Here is a 22,101-nt window from a genome sequence, read left to right as displayed (position 1 = left end):
GTCAGTGAGGGTCGGACTTCGTCTCCGTCGCTTAGCCCAGGATTATTTTTTCGTTCTGTTTACACTCACTTGCTTGGCACCGCAATTGCGGTGCTAGCACCGCAATTACGGTGCTAACCCCTGCTATTTTGCAGGGCCAGATAGTACCGTACTATCGGTGGGGCTAGCCCACTTTGGCAAAAACGAGTGTAAACAGAAAGTGGGCTAAGGATAGTCCCGTACCAACGGTGGGGCTAAGGCCCCCCCCCCCCCCCTTAGCCCCACCGTTGGTCCGGGGCTAAGCAAAAATTTACAAGTGTAAAAAGCCCTATAGAGTTTGTATGTCCTCTATACTTTTAAACAAACATGATACTGCCTACAACGTAATATCAATAAATTTATAAAAGGATTCAGTTATTGTAAGTAGATAAATCTGAGTTGCATTTGTATTACTTTTTTTTGTTGGATAGAAATAAAGCACAATAGATATACATGTACAACATGTAAGCGCGTATGTGTTTGTGTATGTGTGCGTGTGTGTGTGTGTGTGTATGCGAGGGGATGAGAATGAGGGGAAAGAGAGAGAGAGATAGAGAGAGAACGCGTCTTGTCACATAGGTAGGGTCTACAGTGTCGGTTTAGACGGGGCTCGATGTTTCCAATGTTTTTGATGATGATATTTTGAGATAATGCGAAACCTCTTATGGAACGGTCGCGAAAAGGAATTCAAAGTTATTTTGATGAAAATCGGTTACGAAATGACTTAGATGTCCAAAGTAAAGCGGTCCTAATATATGACTCTAGAAGTAATGAATGACGGGACGCACTTTTTATTAGGATCATTTTTTTTTTACTTTGTTTCTGGATATTTCAGCCATTTCAAAGCCGATTTTCACCAAATAAAAATTGAATTCCTTTTAGAATTTTATGCTTTTTGACATTTTATGAAGTGTTTTTTAATAGTATCTTGCAAAAAGTTAAAAGCTGAAATCTCACCTCAACCAATACTCTACAACCCCTTTAATTCCATTTTCTTTAATTGTATTGTAAATGTACAACTGTATTTTAGATATTATGGAATTTAAAATTCCGATTTTAATTTCTAACTTGTATAAATTGGTGCATTATGTATTTCAGGGACACAAACATGGGTATTAGTGCCATTTGTATTCCTTGTGCACCCGTACACATGTTGTTTTTGTGTCTGAATAAATACAATACAATACAATACAATACAATACAATACAATACAATACAATACAATACAATACAATACAATACTGCAGAGTAACATGACTTAACTATAGAAAGAAAAAAATCTTACTTATACTAAATATAAGATTATCATCTCCAATCTGAATTCAAATTGGATGGAAATAATGATAATGATAATGAATAACATTTATATAGTGCTTAATACTGATGTTTTTAAGCGCATCAATCGGGGGGGGGGAGTATAACGTTAAAGTAAAATATGATACAACAACAGCAACAACAACAACAGCAGAATTGTGTAAACAGATAAGTTTTCAACAATGACTTAAACCTATCAACATTTCCAGCGTTACGAATATAGAAAGGGAGTTTATTCCAAAGAAGTGGGGAAATAACAGAAAAGGCCCTATCACCATTTAACGTGTACAGGTGCGGGGACCACGTGATAATTGGAGAGTGGAGGAAGAACGGAGAGAATGTTTGGGAACTGGAAACTTTTCGGTTTTGTCGAAGCATGCTAAACTACATGCACGTTTGATGCGCTTTTCGAAACAGAATCCGATTTTCTCATTGTGTGCCCTGCATTATGTGGTGATCGGCTTTCGCAACGGTTTCTCTGCCATTCTATTGGCATTAAAGTGAGACAAACCACATATCATTGGAAATTACGAAATTTTTCATATGTCACCAAAAACAGAAATTATTCTCCAGCACTTCCAATGTCTGATTAAGGTCTATAGCTTCCACAAACACTATAATCCCAACATTACTCGCGTATAATAAAGCAGCAATCAAAACAATCAGTAAAATAATGTTAAGCGTTAATTGGTAAAGATCACGTAGAGAACAATGTTGCAGATTAAAAAAAAAATCAACGTAGTTTCACTTCGGCTTAACGGAAGAACACTCACTATCCTCAATTATAAGTCAGGGGAGTAATATCACCTTATTTTGTGAAATGTATTCTATGTTCCTTTTTGAGGGGGAATATTGACATATATGTACTTTACATATATGTAATATTGACATATATATGTATTTGTAATATTGACATATTATGTACTTATCATTTTATGTGGAAGGAAAAATGTATTTACAAGTTCTGTTGGAGATTGAACAAATAAATGAAATGAATGAAATATATTTCTTTAGAATATCATTGTCCTTGCAAGACGAAATGGACATTATAGTCTTGTCCATCAATGGCGACACCAAATCTCTAATATTCACTATGTCACATACTATTAGCTATGTTATGTCAGACTGCCATATAGTATTGTATAATATGAAAAATGTTGGAATATTTGTACGCGGTACTCATTTACTCAAATCTTTTCAATCTGATTCCTCTGCAAATTAAAAACCGGCAAACTATAGAATAATAGGCTATCCACAATAAAGTGGTTTTACTCTTTGGGATGTGGCTGCGACCACATAAATCATTGACCTGGAAATGAAGTGAAGTGGAAAGGCGAGACAGACTTGAAAGTCGCGAGTACACTCTTAACCGGTCACGGAGTACCGATTGATACAATAACTTCTTCAATGAGTTAATTGCATTTCTAACACTAAACAGATGATATTCACGCATAGACCTTGCAGTGGTACCTTCACCACATCATCATCATTATTATTATTTTCGTTTGAAAATCGCATTAGGTCGACAAGTTCGATGGGGTATTGGTAAGATCTGTTTCGTTCCCGCAAAATATGAGGGTAGTGAATCATAGATTTGGATGTAGATCGAGAAGAGAAAGTGAGAATGAGATACTGTACCAACCCGCCCGAGAAAAACAACAACAGCAACAACAACGAGAATGACAGTGTGTTTGAGTATCAACTATCTGACTATCGCAGTAGACATCAAGTTTTGATTTGATTTGATTTGATTTGATTTGATTTGATTTGATTTGATTTGATTTGATTTGATTTGATTTGATTTGATTTGATTTGATTTGATTATACACGTAGGCCTACATGACATTGCTGGTGCCATATATACATAAACGTAAGTCGTTTTTAAACAAAGTAGTTTTTCGTCATTACATTTATAATGTACAGCAAAATGAATCAGCGATACAATGAATAATACATGCAGAAGGGCTACATTAACAGCTTAAGTGTAGCTTGATTCGCATGCAGCCCTCGTACATGATACACTTTGGAAAAAAGATAGGAGGGAGGAATGACTACCGTAGAGATCGGATAAAAGAAAGGAGAAAGGAAATGAATTACTTCAAATGGATGTATTTTTAATGTGTGTATGTGTGTGTATGTCTACATGTAGACAAATTCGTGCTCTAACATTCATTGATATGTCTACAGAAGAGATATTTTGATAGGATGATCAATAAACAGGATCTTCTACTTCTTATATTGTATTTGTGTCGGTTGCAGCACTGTTGAATTTCACACAAATAACGGGGACGTTCAAGGGAGGGAGATACGAGAAAACGTTCAGTTCTTTTTGCATCTATCTATTCTTTTTTTTTTTATTTCTGATTAAAAAATTGTGATCATTATCATTAAGTTAGGAAAGACAGGACCTGCATAAAATTTGATTTGCTTTGATTTGATTTGATTGTTCCACATCTCAAACACAAATAACATGATACAATCGATTGAACATAAGACTGGACATAGCGTCGTAATTACAAAGAATACAAGAGAAGACAATTTTACAAACATGAAATGTAGGGGACCTACTAAAGAGCAGAGTTTGTAAGATGTATATAGGTCCCTACAATATAGCTAACGTTCGGCGAGGGTATGATGTGGTAATCTAATTTTATCTCTGCAAATGATAAACTTGAAAGTATATTCGGATATTCACTACCTGTAAGCATTCTCGTCCGAAATGGATTGACAATATCAAAATTGGAAACGGAATAGTTCTGGTCTATCCACCCACGACTCTGTTCGCCTTGCGCATGCGCGAGGTATTTTTGACACGTCAGACAGGTATCCACAGTTAAAAGTACAATAATTTAGCTGCAATGTACCATATTCCTAACTTTCAGCGGTGCTATACGAACTTGGGGTAGATAGGTCCAGTTCCAGCCAGGTTCGAACAAAGCGTTGGCCAGCAGGTAAGAAGAAGGGTTTGTTGGTTTGTTTGTTTCATTTCCACCTGAGAAGATGGCTGGATAGCCCATATTCAGCAGCTGCATAGCTGATCTTCCATGTGGTCAATTACAGTTGGATGAAGGGTGAGATTAATATTCTGAACTTCTTCTCCCGTGAAAGAGACAAAGTTTGCTAAAGTTTTCACTCGGCTGGTGTGTTCCCGAAAGATCGGTACTCTGTTATACCAGAGTGAAGAGCTGAGTGGATCGGTTTGGTTCAATTTTACTTTAATGAGGTGTAAGCTGGCGGGTCTCCTTACCAGAGCTATGAAAATGAACGCACATAAATTATCTCCTTTGTATTAACTTGTTGTTCTTTTTCTGCAAAAAAAAAAAAAAAAAAAAAATTGGAGATTGATTTAGTGAGACATCTTGTTTGAAACTCTTGTTAATGATTCCAACAAGAAACTTACAAACATAACATTTCCGAGTATTGTTTCCATGGCTACAACTCTTAAAAACCAGATTTAACATGGAAATGACTAATATAGTAGCTCACGGTTTACTGGTAACCAACTCGAAGAGACAATATTAAACATAGCTACAACATTGATTTTATGGTTGAAGCCAGTTTTGTGGCAAAGAGTTTCCTTTCACTGTTAACGGTTATTGGAATAGCCAAATTGAGGACGACAACTGGGTGTATTCCCGAAGAGAGTTTGTTGGCAGATTTCACTTATGAGTTCAGGATAATTATGTTTTCAAAAAGTATTGAAATTTATTGTTATACGATAGTTGCCACTGAACCCGAATTTCAAATCATCTATACAAGTAAAGGGATGGTATATATTTTTTAGACACGTCAGTTATAGTTACAGTTATGCAAATAGAATTTAAGTTTCGAATTTTACCCCGAGGCTCCGATCCATGTCAAGCTGCTGCTTATGATCCCGGTCTCCTGCTTTTCTGTTATTGTAATGTCTAAAAATGCTCAATTTTAAAATCAATTCATTCAAATCCTCCTCTTTTATTTTCTTTTTGTTCTGAAATTTGTTTAGTGTAACGACATGACATATTTTGAATGAATAATCAATCATTATATACATAATCTATAACTGTTAATTCCACGATTTCCTTCTCTCTCTGTGTGTGTGTGTGTGTGTGATATGTATTATGCTATACGTCTCATACATCGAATACTGTCATGTTCATAGTGTATGTGTACCTTGAATTCATGTGTAAGACAGTATGCTATCTAGCTTTTGCGTCGTGTAATGTTAATTTCAAAATATATCATGTATATGTATTCTTTTGTTATGTGTGATTTGGAAAAGGCAGAAATAACAAACAGTATCCGTATCAGAATCAGTATAATTCTGGTTGAAATGGTGATTCAACTTTGAACTTTTTGTGAGATATACTTATAATTACAAAACCACTTATGTGAAAATATCAAAGAAAATTTCTACGAGGAATCAAAAGTTTTATTCTTAAAGCAAAGTAAAACAAAGTGGTCCGAAGAAAAGAAAAGGTGGGACCCGGCTTTATTTGTAGCTCTTTGTTTTGTTTTGTTTTGTTTTTTGTTTTGTTTTTTTGGACATCCCCGCCATTTTCAAACAGATTTTTTTTTTTCAAAGAAACTACTCTCTGGGATTGCATGTTCTTTAACATTTCACATAAGTGGTTTTTAATCATCTCACAAAATGTTACAACCTGAATCCCTATCTCAACCAAAACTATACCATCCCTTTAAAGGTATTGTTTACCATTGGGAACAGTGATTTCAAAAAAAAAAAAATGTTCGCGTTCTCACATCTGATGAATATGTGTAGGTCAGTTATATCACAAAACATCCTATCATTTAAAAGTTTCGTAATAAAGTCTAAAATATGAGGATATATCACAATTTTTCTCAATAAACCATAACTGTAGACGGTTTAGTCTAGAAACATTTTTATTATAACTAATTTTCACACTTTGTGTATTTGACAATATAGTTAACATTAATTATAACGATTCAAAATTTTACATTGGTTCACCGTTGTTTCTATCCCTAACTCTAATTTCAGAACTATTTTGAAGCACTAAAGCTGGATTTTTATTTCATCTACAAATAGTAAATTGTGCCTTTAAGTCTATCAACATGGGCCTGTCCATGTTGAAACTCTCTCGCAGACCTAATCTTCGCATTCTTCTTCTTCTTTAACGATATGCTAAGTTTGAATATCTATGTTATCAAAAGTTAAGTCAAAACGTGCGCACTGCAATACTTCAAAGACAATCACGCCTTCCTCCTACGATTTTTTTTAAAATTCTTATCTATCATTATTATTAGTTGTTGTTTTTTTTTCGTTTTCCACACGACACGGCCCTGTAGTGTGAAGAGCACTATATGTATTTTTAGATTTTGGTGCTGTTTTTTTTTTTCTTGTTTTCATTTCACCTTTTGGTCTCTTTTTGTATTGATTACTCCTTGATGAAAAATGATGGTAGTCATTAGTGAAGGTCAATGGATATCGTTTCAGCAGCTCAGTTTCATTTTGAGGACCCTTAACGCACGCACTGATTAAGGATGAAACATCTCCTCGTGACCCTGGGGCTCTTAATCGCGCTCTCGGCGGGCGCGGCCCGGGGGACTGGTTGTCATCCAGTTTCCTGCCCCTCTGGATGGAGCCTCTTCGAGAGCAGCTGCTACCGGTACTACGAGGAGAGGGTCGACCAGCCAGAGGCGCTGAGGAGGTGTCTCGAGTATACCGACGAGCAGGGCTCGCTGGTGTCGATCGCGAACGACGCCGAGAACGTCTTCGCCTACGACCTCTTCCGATCCATTGCCGGAGACACGCCCGAATGGAAGGTAAGGATGTCGTCAATGGCTCGTGGGTGTGGACCTTTAGCTCATCTGCTATGATCATTGCTGTGATGTTCGTTATTCTAAAGTTTTGTTAGTCCGAATATGAAATAAGTTTCCTTATTCCGAGAAATCGTCACTCCAAAGGATCTAAGTATTTAGATGCTATAACAGTTAATCGGAGCGTTTGAATATTCAGAAGGTACACGATTATCCGACACGTGTCCGAAAGTGAAATAAGGTCCATTAATCTGATAATGATGAAAAAGTGCGTAGGTCTGTTGACGACCCTTAGGAATCACGAACCCAATTTCGTTTTCGGATTAACGGGCCTTGGGAATAACATACTTTCTTCCTTATCTGAATAACAGTATCCATTCTTATAATACAAGAAACCAACAAAATTTTCATCCTCCCCTTTATCGAACCGAATTAGCCAAGTCAACAATTTTTTATCAAGGTCCCATTTTGTGGAATACTTTACCAAAAGAACTGAAAACCTACAAATCATTACAGCAGTTCAGAAACAATTTTAGACGCACTTTCCGTATGTAATAGCAACATGGTTTTGTATATTCTGCCAGTATTTTACTCTCTTCTTTTTCCTTCTTCATCCTGCTTTGATTGTGCACCATTTGTGTTCTATATATTTTGTATCTATATATTGTAAGTTGAGAAAGTCTTGTATTTACTTTGGGGCCTATTCCCAACAAGCCTGAAAGGCTTTAATTGGTCCCCCACAATGAATATGTTTATACTATGACTTGAAATGTAATGATTGTTGTTTTTAATGTGGAAATAAATGAAATGAAATGAAATGAAATAACAAACATTCGGAATAACATTCTCAACGCATCGTCTAAACAGACTTCTCAGGATCAAACCGCGAGAGTGCGCTCCTCATTTGAAGATCAGAATCGTAACAAGTAAAATTAAAAGCTCGGTATGTTGACAATGAGGAAAAGAATCTCGTCCAACGGCAAGGCCATAGTTTGCTCTCCATGGCGATGGTACATCTCACATAGGGAAAAGGGAGATGGCTGAATAGTTATTCCCATGACGGACCTTACAGGTTTGGCCCCTATTTCACATATATCAGTGCGACCTCACATATTGTAAGATGCGGGAGTTTCACACTGTCCAACAGTGTGATAGCAGGTCTCCACCTCATTCGTTCATTTTTTTCTCTTTCCCCTTTGATATGTCTGTCTGATGAATATGGACAATTCATTGGTTTATGGCCAATCATCACTGTGTTTTGCCTCCTTACTTGAAAGCAAAGAAGAGTATCACGCATATTCCTGTTTTGTGCCGAACTCCACTCTATAATGACTCTTCTGAAAAAATCGTCGAGAAATATATTACCATAATTTGACATTATTACCTCATTCACCGGAATAGCCACATGGGAGTTATCATAACATTCGTTGACATGTAGTCATAACTCACAATTGTTTCATATTCCTCGATTTTCGCATTTGAATGATTATTACCTAGTATAATGTAGTACATAGTTAATCTACGTATATCTTTGATATATACATATATCTTTGATATATACATATCCAGTGTTAAAGGGCGTGTACTCTTCTGGTCGAGGTGAGGACTTAGCTTTCATCGTTTCGCGAGATATTCAGAAACCACTCTATATGAGATGTCAAAGAGCATGCAATTCTGACGGATATCAAAACTTTATTTGATGAAAATCGGTTTTGAAATGGCTGAGATATCCAAAAACAAAATGAAACAAAGAGATCCTAATAAAAGGCGTGGCCTGTAGTCTTTTATTATTATCACTTTTTTTTTGGATATCTCAGCCATTTGAAAACCAATTTTCAATAAACGTTGAATCCTTCTTAAAATTACATGCTCTTTCATATTATAAGAGGTTTCTCATTATCTCACTTAGGAATGTTCAAAATATGAATCCCCGCCTCAACCAGTACTGTACAGCCCCCTTTAACAAATGATAACGTGAATTTGGCAGTTTGTGTTTTTAGTCATGTATACGCTTTACAAGCTCCATTTTTAGCATAATTTATTTTTACATACTTATTATAAATCTGTACAAGAGTGCTGAAAAAAGAGCTTGTAAAAGCGTACATCACTTTAAAAAACAAACAAAAACAAATTGCCAAAATCACATTATAGAGCCATATCTATTTACAGTTAGTTACGACAAACATTGCAAATAATTACAAAAAAAAACTTTTCATACATAGTACTTATTTCAGATTATCCTATATGATCGATATAGAGAATGTACAACATCGAACAAACTTGAACTGAAATGAACGTGGCATAACAAAGCCAATATTTCCCCTTTACCTTCTTTACTATGAAAGTACACGAAAACAAGATTTGGTATAATATTATATCTGTAGAAGTTTTATAGAAAGCATTTATTGTTAGGAATGTGTGAAATATCTTGTATCATTTCATGCATCCCAAAAAAACGCACGACCAACACACACACACACACACACACACACACACACATAAAACAGACACATAAAAAGAACTATTATATAATCTCATTGTATTGTTAACCTTTATCGTGCCTAATAAAAGCACAATATAACATTACAAAAGAGCAAAAGTAAGTCATCCTATGTTTATCAATGCAGGAATTGACGAACTTGACTTATGGCGTACGCCATCCTTGTTCTGGTATAACTGCTTTTATAGAAAATATCGTTCAAGACAGCCTTATCTTTATTCACGGGTTGAATTCGCTTGGAATGAAATCATTTTCTCACAGGTTGACCCACGTCTCTACGGCTACTGGATGGGGCTCCACCGGAACAACCCCGATGGCGAGTGGGAGTGGACCGATGGGACACCGGCCGGGTACTTCAACTGGCAGCCCAACGAACCCAACGATGTCGCCGGCATCGAGAACTGCGTTCAGGTTCTGCGGAGACACGCCACGGATGATGATCTCAGGGGTTGGAACGACCTGCGATGCACGGGAAGCTACTTAGTAGAAATTCCTTTCATGTGCGAAATGCCCGCTAGCTCGTAAGGGGGAAAACGAGAATAAAATGACGTAGGGAAAGGAAGTGAGCAAAAATCAGACGCAATCTACTGAGTAATGGGCGTGGTCATTAGAACCTATTATTAATGATAGCTTGCAGTAGCGGTATGATGATAACGCAGCAAAATGATGAATAAATAAAACAAAAGTTCAAAGTCTACATGATTTGTATCTTTGAATGTTTCGACATGTTGATGTGTGTCACTGGTGGTGATAGGGCGCTCACTTTAGTCAGTATTAGTTTTGATGGTTCTTTCATTCCTTGTTTTTTATTTTTGCTTCTTTCATTTGTTTTTGCCTCATTCTTCTGTTTCTGCCAAGGGAAGGGGGGGGGGGTCGGGGTGGATGAGATGAAACATTGCTCAAAGGTTCTTTTCTCAAAATCATTGTGTGTGTGTGTGTGTGTGAGAGAGAGAGAGAGAGAATTTATCTTTTAATCTATTTACTAATTTCAGCCAGCATAAATCAACGACAGATAATCATGAGTGCGTTGATTTATATCTTTATTTGCTGTTTAGTAAGGAACTTATATAAAATACTGATCAAAAACAAAAAGGTCACATTTTAAAAACTCACGCTGCATATTATTTACGACTAACATTGTTGATGTAAAATGTAATCATGGAGCTATACATGTGCGACTGGAAATTTCTTTCATTTTCTATAAAAGCGTTACGTTTTGACACCTATAAAAGCAAACATTTTTTAGGTCATAATGAATGGTTTTAACGAAAATAATGGCAATAATTTCCTGTTGAAACATTATTATTAGAATTAAGACTTATAAATGGTAAATGTATAATGTAAGGGACAGAAAGAAAAGAAGAAAGAGAAAAGACAATGGGGAAGAAAGAGGATACAACAAGATTAAATGATAAATGCACAATGGTGCAAGGAAATAGATAATGATGGAGAGGTAAGGCGAAGGAGAAGAAAGAGAAGAGAAGAGATGAAGAAGAAATAAAGAAAAGAAAGCATGTGGCTGAAAAAGAAGATGATATAGAAGAACGACAGAAGACTATAGAAAGAGAAGAAGCCATTAACTGCATCATTTATTTCTGCCAGTTTCTTTGAGTTGTTTGAACTACGAAGGAATATTTGTTCACTCCTAACTGCTAAATTCACGCAACGTACATATGAACTGTAAACACAGAAACGCGTGGATGCGGGCACGCACACATAAAATGCACACATACACACAAGCAAACATCAATGTACACAAACATGCTTTACGTACACACATACACACAATACACAGACATGCTTTAAGTTCACACACACACACACACGCGCGCGCGCGCACACACACAGGCAAACAGCACTTTTAATTCAGATACAGTTTTTCCATTTGCCCTGAATGAAATAAACTTTGTAAATATCTCTTTATTATTTCATGTGTCCTGAAAAGCAAGCTACTTGACTCTTCTTTTCTCCTCAACAATCTTAAACTTTATAAAATTTCCTGTAATCATCACTTTCCTCATTGTTGTTACATAAAGAAGAAAAAGTATTTGAAAGCCCGTTCGCTCGAAATGCACCCTTTACAGGCACCCCTCCCCTCCGGTGGGGGGGGGGGGGGGGGGGGGGCTTTGAACAAAATCATGTTTGGTTCCAGTCGCGATACTACCCACCAAATCGGCACAATCCAACCGTGCATGAGTGATTGAATGCTTCTGTATGACTAATAAGTTTATTTTCAATTTCAATTTTCATTCTGTTTACATATCCAGGCGCGTCTAAGATTCTGAATTAACCACTACAAACACACACACACACACACACACACTTTATAATACACATATACATACATTTATATATATATATATATATATATATTTACATATATATATACATATATGTATAATAATGAAATTTGACCAATCAAAGTCGTTCTCACTGATATTTGATAAACAAACATAACTTGTGTTTAATATGAATAAATCATGTTAAATATATAGATATATGTATATATATAATACATACATAAAGATAGATATTAGATTGTTTTTATACATCGTTTGTAAAGCACATTATATGTAGGAAGTCTAGATGCGTATAATAACAGTTGTGAATAGATATAGATAATATTGACTGCATACATACATATTTATGCAGCCGTTCATTGTCGGATATGCCTTTTGAGGTAAGTGGTATACGGCTGTTTAATTTTCTTTTGAAATCATGAAATCCACCGAATGACAAAACCCTCGATAGATGGTTGAAAAATAAACCCAAGATGAAACACTCTCGGGCATGGTCAAAATATTTCTTACTATCAAATCAAATCATCTGTTCTTTACAGAATGTCGACGGCAATATCTTTTTCGCATACCATTGCCATTATATAGCATCATCACAAAGAGAGTCGCAGCGAAAAAGAAAAGTATAAAGAATGAATCTGAAGGGGAAGGGAGGGGGTATTCTATGGGCGGTATTCTTGTTGTTGCACGATGTCAATGGAGCTTTCCAGCTGTGCTTTTCGTTAATTGCTCATCACTATAGCTCCAGAAGAAAGAGACACCTGAATGCACTCAATTCATCTCGACTTATTTCTTTGAATTATATAAACCGCACGTCATTCTTAACGCATCGGAACCTGGGGAAGATAACAAAGAAGATTAATATGGAGAAGAAGGATATGGCAAGTGACTATAGAAGAAGAAGAAGAAGACACTCTACAATAGCACTGCTGGATGATCGCTGTGACTGATGCATTGTGAAATAGATTTAAAAAGAAAGTGGAATCAAACAAGTTAAGACCTTGACTTCATTTAGGGGTGAAAAGGTATTCAAAAAGTCGCTGACATCGACAAATCGGTATGTAATTGCTCTGACCTTTAAATATATAATGAGAGGAGAAGTAAACACTGTAGAAGGTATTTCAACTCTTGAAGAAGTAATAATATTCTTTCTGCATTCTACCTCCAAAGATATGAAAGATATATATTTGAGCATGATCAATGAACCGAATGCCTTTACAATAACAAGGATTTAAAAAGCCGTATGAATGCCATCCAGAGAACGTATAAATAATGTTATCCCAATATTTGCGTGGTATTATAAGAATTAAAGTTCTCTCCTCCTCCTCTTCTTCTTCTTCTTATCTAACTTCTTTACAATCTTAAAACCTTCTCATTCTGAAATCAACACGTATATCTTGACTTGAAATAATTACAAAAGGAAGTTACACGGACTCAGTATAATCTGACCTTTCAAGTTGCCTCTACTGACTTTGCGTCATGGTTACCTAGAGTTACGTGGGCGTGTCTATGATGCTTCTTCAGCTCACTCTCTCTCACTCTCTCTCTCCTCTGCGCCTTCAATGCATTAACCCTTTCTTTGCCAATGAGTCAGAATACGCATAAATTTTACACACACATACCTGTGGACTGGAAATTAATGCAGCACACGGAGGATTAAAAACTCATATGAAAAAAGGTAATGATCACACCTCCCCCCCCCCCCAAAAAAAAAAAAAAAATCAAAAAGGATGTGAAAGTTTTAAAGAAAATATAGACCAATTTAAGGATGAGTAGTGAAACATATATTATAAAAATGGATTTGCTGTTTAAGTCTTTCTGTGTCAGGGACTTTGGACAGTCTGTAGCTTGCTATATGGGATTTTCTATGCCAGACGGTACTCAAAACAAGCAAAGGATAAATGAATCAAATAAACTTGAATGGAACTAAGTTAACTAAAGTCAGCGATCTTTGACCAAGACATCCAGTGTATGTAATGTTTGGGCCTTCGAAAGAATCATGGAATATAATTCGTGTTCGCTACAACACTTTTTCGTGTGAGAGAGAGAGAGAGAGAGAGAGAGAGTGTGTGTGTGTGTGTGTGTGTGTGTGTGTGTGTCTGGGTGTGCGCACTCGCGCACGCACGAAGTGTCTATGAGAAAATTTCCGTAATAATAGCTAACGCGATACTAGTATCTATAGCTATAACGTCATCGCAGTAATACTAATGCGCAGACATGTAGCATCGCCTGTAAGCAAAATAACATACCACTACTTCATTTCGAAGCCAGAGCAAGTCATAGGCAAGAAATAAACTATTATTGTCCACCACAAAGTGTATAGGCCTGTACACTGAGTTTTCAGGCACTAACACAATATGAAAAAGAGCAAAAATACTAGTATCTACACACTCATTTACAATGATGATATCTACGTTACCATCACTACCTAAGCCTACGTGATGAAGCACGGACTTTGAACAATGGAAAACCGAGGGAGATTTTTCGTTGTTTCAAACCAAACAAATACTCACAATCTGCTTACGAGATATATGACACCCTAGAGTAAATAAAGATTGACGGACATGTTGGCCCTACATGAACTTTCCGTTGAAACAAATAAAAAGGCTGTAGGATAAAGAACCCCCGGAGTTTCAAGAAGGCAGTATTTCCACACGAGGTGCAAAACGTCGTAGTTTTCAGTTATTACTTTTACCTTAAACCCAAATTTGGCGTAGTATTCTTTAGAGGCAATAATGCAAATTCGTCCTGAAACCAAAATCAAAGGTGATCATATAGGTACAACCAGGACCAATTTTTTCCTTGTTTCTTCAACAGTTCGATTAATGAATCATTCATATTTTTACCACACATTAAAACACCGTTATGTCTCTGATAAGCAGACTCACAATATCAACATCGTCAAAATTAACACAGCTGTCACTGTCACTCGGAATAATTCTCCAAGTCCTTTGGGAGTCATGTGTTTCTTTTACTTTGCATTTATGGTTAAATAATTATAGGTTTTATTCCAATCTCTATACAGGAATGACATGTGTCTACAGAAGATGAGCAATTAATTCCTGACCCAAAGAAATAGGCACTATCTAAAGAACACTTTTGTAGGCAATGTAAAGTTTGATTTCATTTATTAATTCACTCGATCTATTCTAACATTTCTCGATAAAGTGTTGGATAAACTAAAATAAAAAAAGTAAGCACAAAATCAGATGGCGAAACAATGAATGATTATGTAATGTTGGGGTACGAAAGGAGGCAAAAACAAACAAACAAACAAACAAGAGATAAAATATGATGCAAGGTACATAAAAGCAAGCTTGTTTTGATTGCTGTTCGCATTAAAAGCATTAGAGAGATTGGAAGGAACGTTGCGTTTCGCGTTAAACGAGTCCGACGGTAGCAGCGTGTCATGAATAGTAACAAAGAAATATAAACATAAGAGAAAATGGTATTAGCATATTATCTAAGTTGACGTGTCAATGCAGAAGACACGTTTAGACATATGTCTATTGGATACCAAATATGGAGCTCGTCACACGGACAGAATTTTAAATGATCAACCCTGGGCAAGTGGTCACGTGATAGGTTCTGAGGATGAATAAATTATAATATTTTGCAGAGGTTATAAAAGCCTCAAAACGACACTTGTAGCATCTACTTTCACTTCCACTGCAAATAAGCACTCGTCAGGATTCTGGACATTGGTTATCGTCATTTTCTGGAAGCCTCAACCGTATAAGGTAACACTTTTGTATGTTTTAGTCATTTATTTGGGTTTTTTCATTAACATAATTATTATTGTGATTTTTTTTTGGCTTTGCTACATTTTGCTTCTTACAGCCTGAGCTCTAAAGAAATGTTTGTATAGGGGCCTCTTTGACATGGTTTAGGCCCGCTTTACGTAGTCAATCCAAAGTTATGGATATTTCTTTTCTCGGCAGATCTTCTAGTAAAACGTTTTTCCATCTTCCTGTACGTATATTCAATGCGACAAACCTCAGGCCAGTTTGACGGTACACGTTAGTGATCAACAACATGATGAAATATAGCATAGATATACTTGTTTTTTCCTTATTGTGCATGTTAAATCACAATTCATAATACTCTACTATAACACAAACAAACATTCTAGTAAATTCCCAGTTGGTATTGGGAAGATGTGGTGTCTCCTAGTACTAAGATAAACTGTCCTTGCATGCCTAGTAAAAATTTCTTTATGGGAAAGTTCGGGTGATTTTTAGATACTTATTATTTGAAATTTACTTGAGTTTCATTTCCCTTTTATGCCAATTTAGGTAGTTTAGAAACAGCACTGACACTGAGAGTATATGTGACCACACTGGAGACAGTAGCGTCTCTAAAACACAGTGGCAGTGTTATAACTGTCGGCAACAGACTAAAAAACAAACAAACAAACAAACAAAAACCGGAAAGAGAAAAAAACTATGAACCCATTTCTTGAAAGTAAGATAAACAGAGAGCATTTTTAATATCAGTAAGATATAAAACCGTTTCATCAAAATATGTCCTAAATTGTAGAGTATATTGCAATGAGTCTTGGTAAACCTTCCTTAAGATATTCATTAGTACGTCATCATAGTGAGGACTACTACACTATCCTAGAGTGGAGCAAAATTGAAACTTGTGTGATTGTTGAAAAGTTGAGTCCGTCAAAGATACATAAATTGATTTTTCTTTTAAAATAAAGTAAGAGCCAACCAAAAGTAAAGTTTAAAGTTTGATAATTTTTTTGAAAAAAAAAGTTAATCAGTCAAGATATTCGAATTCATTCTTGGCTAAAGGTAAAGTGGACGATATTTTACATAGCATGACACAAAGACGTATACTATTATCTGGTGGAAAAATAATGTGACCAAATGGATAAATCAAACAGTCAAAGAATGCCAAACTTAAAATTTTGACCAAGAAAGGGTACAATTGCAACTGTATAATCTTAGGAACAATTAAAAGTGAGTAATTTTTTCCCTTTCCCCACCATTTTAAAGTTCAACATTGATTGGCTAACAATACAGAATTAAGAGATGAAATACAACAAACCATTTCTGGGTTTTTTAAACAATTACACTCCATTTTTTTTTCAAGTTTCGTGTCATTATCTGTTTTCTTAGTTGATAAGATTAGTGGAATCCACCCTGGCTGTTCTATTTTTAATCTATCTATTCTATATATTTCCTTATTAAAAAAGAAAACTTTGTCACTAGCCAGCAGATGGCAGGCAGTAAAATTACTCCATCTTTCTATATTTTGTCAGCCTGGCTGTTGCCATTCAAAGGGTCATAGAAACTTATTGATTTCACGTCATTTTCTTTACTAAATTCATGTACTTTCATTTATGACCGTTTCTTAGATTTATCATTTGGTCCTTTATTGTTGTTTTTGCTGTTTTTTATATCCATTAATTTAGTTTAGTTGCCACTACTTGTGTATTCTTTTCAATTAGGTCACATGATCAAATATGCAATACCAACATTCAAAAGAATTAAAAGAACATGCCCTTTTCGGTTATCATCAGTGATGAGCTGCAGATTATGAAACAAAACTTTGTATATGTAAACAGATAGAATTCTGAGAAAAAGAAAAAGCATTCCAATGTCATTGATTTTTAGGGGGAGTAATGGGAATGTCATGTGTACAATTTGAAAGGTGAAACTGTCATATGAATGATGATCTAAATCTAAATTTGAACAGGATGGCCAAGTGCGGACTTCCAGGGCAACTCTCACCTACTCAGCTATGCAATTATTAATAGGAATGTAGGCAAAGGTATTTAAATTTGAAAATGTGATGACATCATTCACCTGAAACTATTCTGAACACTCACTTAGAATCTTACTCATTCTGCCTAGGATTCTTTCTGCTCTCACCGAGGACGATCGTCCAGGGTTGTCTTGACGCAATAAATATCATGGAGACTACAGAGGTAACGATCGTCAAGTCTACGAAACCAGTCGTGAGTTACAGCTTCCTCATGACCCTTGCCCTCTCTGCTGTAACTATCTTCAGCAATGCCTTGATACTTCTGGCTTTTGCTCGCCAAAGGCGGCTTTGGACTTATACCAACTATTACATCTTCAATATGACCTTAGCGGATATCCTGGTTGGCACCCTAATCATGCCTCTCCGCTCAACCATCATCCTCTATGATGGCTGGGTGTTTGGGCGGGAAGCGGGCGTGGCCCTCCTGATGATGCAGAACAGCAGTCTAGGAGTTTCAGTATTGGGCGTGGTTGTCATCACCGTCGACCGTTACCTAGCAACCTTTTATCCGATGAAGCACTATACAAAGAGGAGCAGGGCGCTGGCGACAGTCATTAATATTTTCACGTGGCTTATTCCGTTCGTCTTTTGGATGTTCTTCAACGTGGTGTGGGACGTCCTTGCCCCAAGTGGCCTCACCACAGCAGTGGGTTTGCCAAGGCCGAACTTCACCAGGACATTGAGTTTAGCCGTGATGACCTTCACCATCCGATTCGTATGCCCTCTTGTGCTCATCATGTTCTTGTATCTACGCATCTACCGTCAGATCCGATCCACGGCAAGTGGACGATTATCAAAATCACTTGCAAAGAAATGGTCAACACTCGACAAAATGTCGGACCCAAAATCGTGTCCAACTCCAACAAATATCAAAATGCAGAACACCACAGAGCTAGATTCCTCTCAAGGAAATAATGTTGAAAGATCGGATGCCCTCAATGATCCTCATGAAGTATCAACCATTTCGCAAAAGGTGTCGCGAGAAAATCACAGAAGTATGGACATGGCTAGTTTCCAGAGTCAAGCACAGACGAGCAAAATCGGGGGAAAAGGCGGGAGTGTTCATCTTGATAATCTTGAAGAGACAGTATCGGCGCGGACGACGAACCCGGCCAAGCGTGAGACTTCGGCCGAAGGGCGAAAGGCTATGAGAACCCTTACCTTCATCGTGGTTGCCTTTGCCTTGACCTGGCTGCCAAACTCGATGAGTTTCACAATCTACAGCATATCACCAGCCACGTACAAGATAATCAACGACGCAATGGACTACACAGAAGTGGCACGGTGGATCACCTACAGCAACAGTCTGTTCAACCCAATGGCCTACGCTATGGCCCAGCCTCTCATCCGGGAGACGATCGCCGCTTTCTTCTGCAAAAGATGCCGCTGACCAAACCGACATTCTAATACAGCGATCGCAGTCTACAGGCCAATTTCTCTCTTTCACCTAGTATTTTCTACTTGCGCAAACCTTTATTTCAGTTTATTCGCCAAATGTCACCATTGTCTTGTTTTATCTGTGACACCAGTAGTCTTCTTGTTATACCAGGGGCCGATTACAATGTTGACATTCGTCTGAAAAGTACTTTGTATTCACTCTGAGCAAAGAGTCATAGAGATTGTGGACTTTCTCTTACAATGCCTATAGAGTGACAGCCAGAATTCATGTTTACCGTTGACAGTAAATGGTAAGATGTTAGAATGTACATTATCTGTGAGAGGATCATTACTAGAAGGTGCGCGTCCTGCGTCCGAAGCATTAGCTATACTCCAACAAAGTTTTGAGTGGCTATACGGATAATATGAATTATTGAAACTTAAACAGAGGCCCCGTTGATAACACATACTTTGAAAGGTTTGATGAGCAGAAACCACTTTGGCGCTCTCCCTTTAATATTGTACTGCCAGTGCTCATCGTAGACTATTTGTGTTCAGAAGGGGAAATACACATTGGATGCTTTCAGCTCTTTATCATGTTTCACTCTACGATCTCCCTTTTCCTCTCAATTACTTTCTTTGTTTACTGTCAAGCCGAGATGATGCTCCTTATTTCTTTGTCTACACCATCACTTGTTTCTCTCTAACATTCTTTTCATGCTTATCAATTTAGCTGTCGTATGTCAACGGCGGTATGGAAGATCTTGAATGTAATTATGTTTCATCAGGCTAGTCTGCCACACTACGTCATCATAAAGTCTTTTATATTGGGCATTTCACTTTAAACGTGGATTGAAGATGCGTTAGACGTGGGGCTTTTAAGGCTCTTGTCTGCTATGTAGCAGGAATTACGGTATTTTCAAAATGCACAGAGGTAAAACCATAGATAAGAATTGCACAACCTTTAAAAGAATAATGGACTTAGGTGATGGGTTAAAACAAACATGGTACTCAGGTTTAATTGGTCATCTCAATTTTTCACTATTGTGCGATTTCAGAACTTAGTTTATATTTGTGAAGGTTGCTTTTCAGCAGTAAAGATGGTGAGAGACAAAACGTCTGGTAATTAATGAATTGTGATGGTTAGTCAGTATCCATATGCCTGTGGTAATAAGAAAAAGAAATATAGAGAATGTCACGTGAACAGGACCAACAGGCAAGCCTTGTGAATATTTTGAGTGTCTGGGAAATTTAAAGTAAAAAAAAAAAAACACCCTAATATCAGGTCAAATCACCTTTACGGACTCACCCGCGTACATGTGTAACATAGAGTATTAGTCATACCAAGAAAGGTAAGAAAACAACATGGAAATTTAAATTTGAGAATTCGTTGAATTTCAAATGTAACCACTTAAGAGATATATCATCACTTTGATGACACAATAATGGCAACTAGATTTCCATTTTTGACGCTAATGTTCATTTCATGAAAATAGAATGCATATCCCTTGCATCAAATATGTATCCTTCCGCATCCACTCAAACAATACTTCGTGTTATCTTTTATTTGTTCGAAGCTAAGTACACGATGATTCACAACATTTCGGTAGAAATTAATGAAGCCGTCAATGTACAAGATCTCCCGTTTCTGTGAAAGTAAGATCACTGTGTAATTTTTTGAGTTTGTTTTATTCATGCTAGGTCCATGTCTCATGCATCCCACTATTCATGCAGCCCATGAGCTTGGCACCAGGCAAAAAGGCCCGCCAACTCGACGCTAGGTAAATAAGGCCCATGAGATGAGTCCGACATAAGGCAATCAAGGCCAATGAGTCTGACAATAGGGGAAAATAGAGAGAAAAAAGAAAAAAAAAGGTCCATATGAGACCGACACAAGTGGATCAGCGAAAATGTGAGAAAACATCATACACACAAAGTTATGAACTATTGAAGTTTAGAGAGTATAAGGCAAATTGAAAACTTTTAGTATTTTGCGATAGAGGTTTCAAGTATTTAGTTCTCCAATCATTTTGCTGATATTTTATACACAATTTCGCAAATTTTATTTTTCTCAATATTTTGCCGGACAGAACTTATCCACTGAGGGGGACATGCAAAACGGTTATCACTATATCAAAAACTATTAAAAACAACTATCAAAAACATTTCTGAAGAAAAATGAAAATTGTTTATACTTTTTGAGTACAAACTGACTGGAGAGCTGCTCGACACATACGTCACACTGAAGTACCAATTCGTCTTACTGTCTCACCCAAACAACATATTACTTGAAAAGAATTTCTCTTTAATATCTTCCAGAATTTGCACAGAATAAACTTTTTCGGTCGCCATTGTCAGGATAATATGCGGCCATGACATTATCGAATGCCAGTAAGAATCCTTTTTTGCTGTTTATTTTTTTTTTTGCCTCGGTTTTTAGTGGTCTTTTTTTTTGGGGGGGGGGGAGGAATGCTGCATCAAACCAACTATTCTTTGTTTATTAATTCACTGATTAAATCTCATCTCATATCATGTCGTAACGCTTTTCAAACACTTTTCACTTTAACATGTCTTGTAAACATAGGTCGATATTTTTGGAGGAAAAATGCTCTCAATAATGTATACCTCACCTCAATTTCAGTAATTCGTACACAAAGAAACATGCACTCATATTATGAAATATGTATTATATTTGTTTTTTTTTTTCGAGTGATCCAACTCTACTTTTCAATAAATCACTCTTTTCCGTCTCTATATTTACTTTTTTTTGTCACCATTGCGATATGTAGGCCTACGTTGCCTCTCGTTATATAACCATTTTTAGTTATGTCTTCTATCATACTTTGCGACTTGTATTTTCAAATTGGTTAGCTGTATGAATTGACATGTGTACTTTGTATAATTTATTGTTTTTGTTTGTGTATAAACAAAATATGATTAAACATATATGAAACAGAATAGATGAATTAATGGGGTATGAATAAACGTCTTGGTTTTTCTTTCCTCCAAAGTCTTTAGCAGGGGGAAGTTTTTATAGACACC

The 22,101-nt window shown here is 36.6% G+C and overlaps 2 protein-coding genes across 2 annotated transcripts; both read left to right on the top strand.

The window, feature by feature from the left end:
- Window positions 1-4,213: 4,213 nt before the first annotated feature.
- LOC139744746 (C-type lectin domain family 19 member A-like) lies at window positions 4,214-10,132 on the top strand. Its single transcript, XM_071655169.1, has 3 exons — window positions 4,214-4,283; window positions 6,788-7,113; window positions 9,869-10,132. The coding sequence occupies exons 2-3, from the start codon at window positions 6,832-6,834 to the stop codon at window positions 10,130-10,132; spliced, it is 546 nt and encodes a 181-aa protein (XP_071511270.1). The 5' UTR covers window positions 4,214-4,283; window positions 6,788-6,831.
- Window positions 10,133-17,830: 7,698 nt separating this feature from the next.
- Window positions 17,831-19,072, top strand: LOC139744745 (muscarinic acetylcholine receptor M1-like). The gene has a single exon (XM_071655168.1). The coding sequence runs from the start codon at window positions 17,831-17,833 to the stop codon at window positions 19,070-19,072; it is 1,242 nt and encodes a 413-aa protein (XP_071511269.1).
- Window positions 19,073-22,101: the final 3,029 nt, after the last annotated feature.

Source organism: Diadema antillarum, unplaced genomic scaffold, assembly GCF_040938485.1.
Source record: "Diadema antillarum isolate AM-2024a unplaced genomic scaffold, OU_Dant_1.0 seq00001207_RagTag, whole genome shotgun sequence".
Lineage (NCBI taxonomy): Eukaryota > Metazoa > Echinodermata > Echinoidea > Diadematoida > Diadematidae > Diadema > Diadema antillarum.
This window is presented reverse-complemented; position numbering and strand designations above follow the sequence as displayed.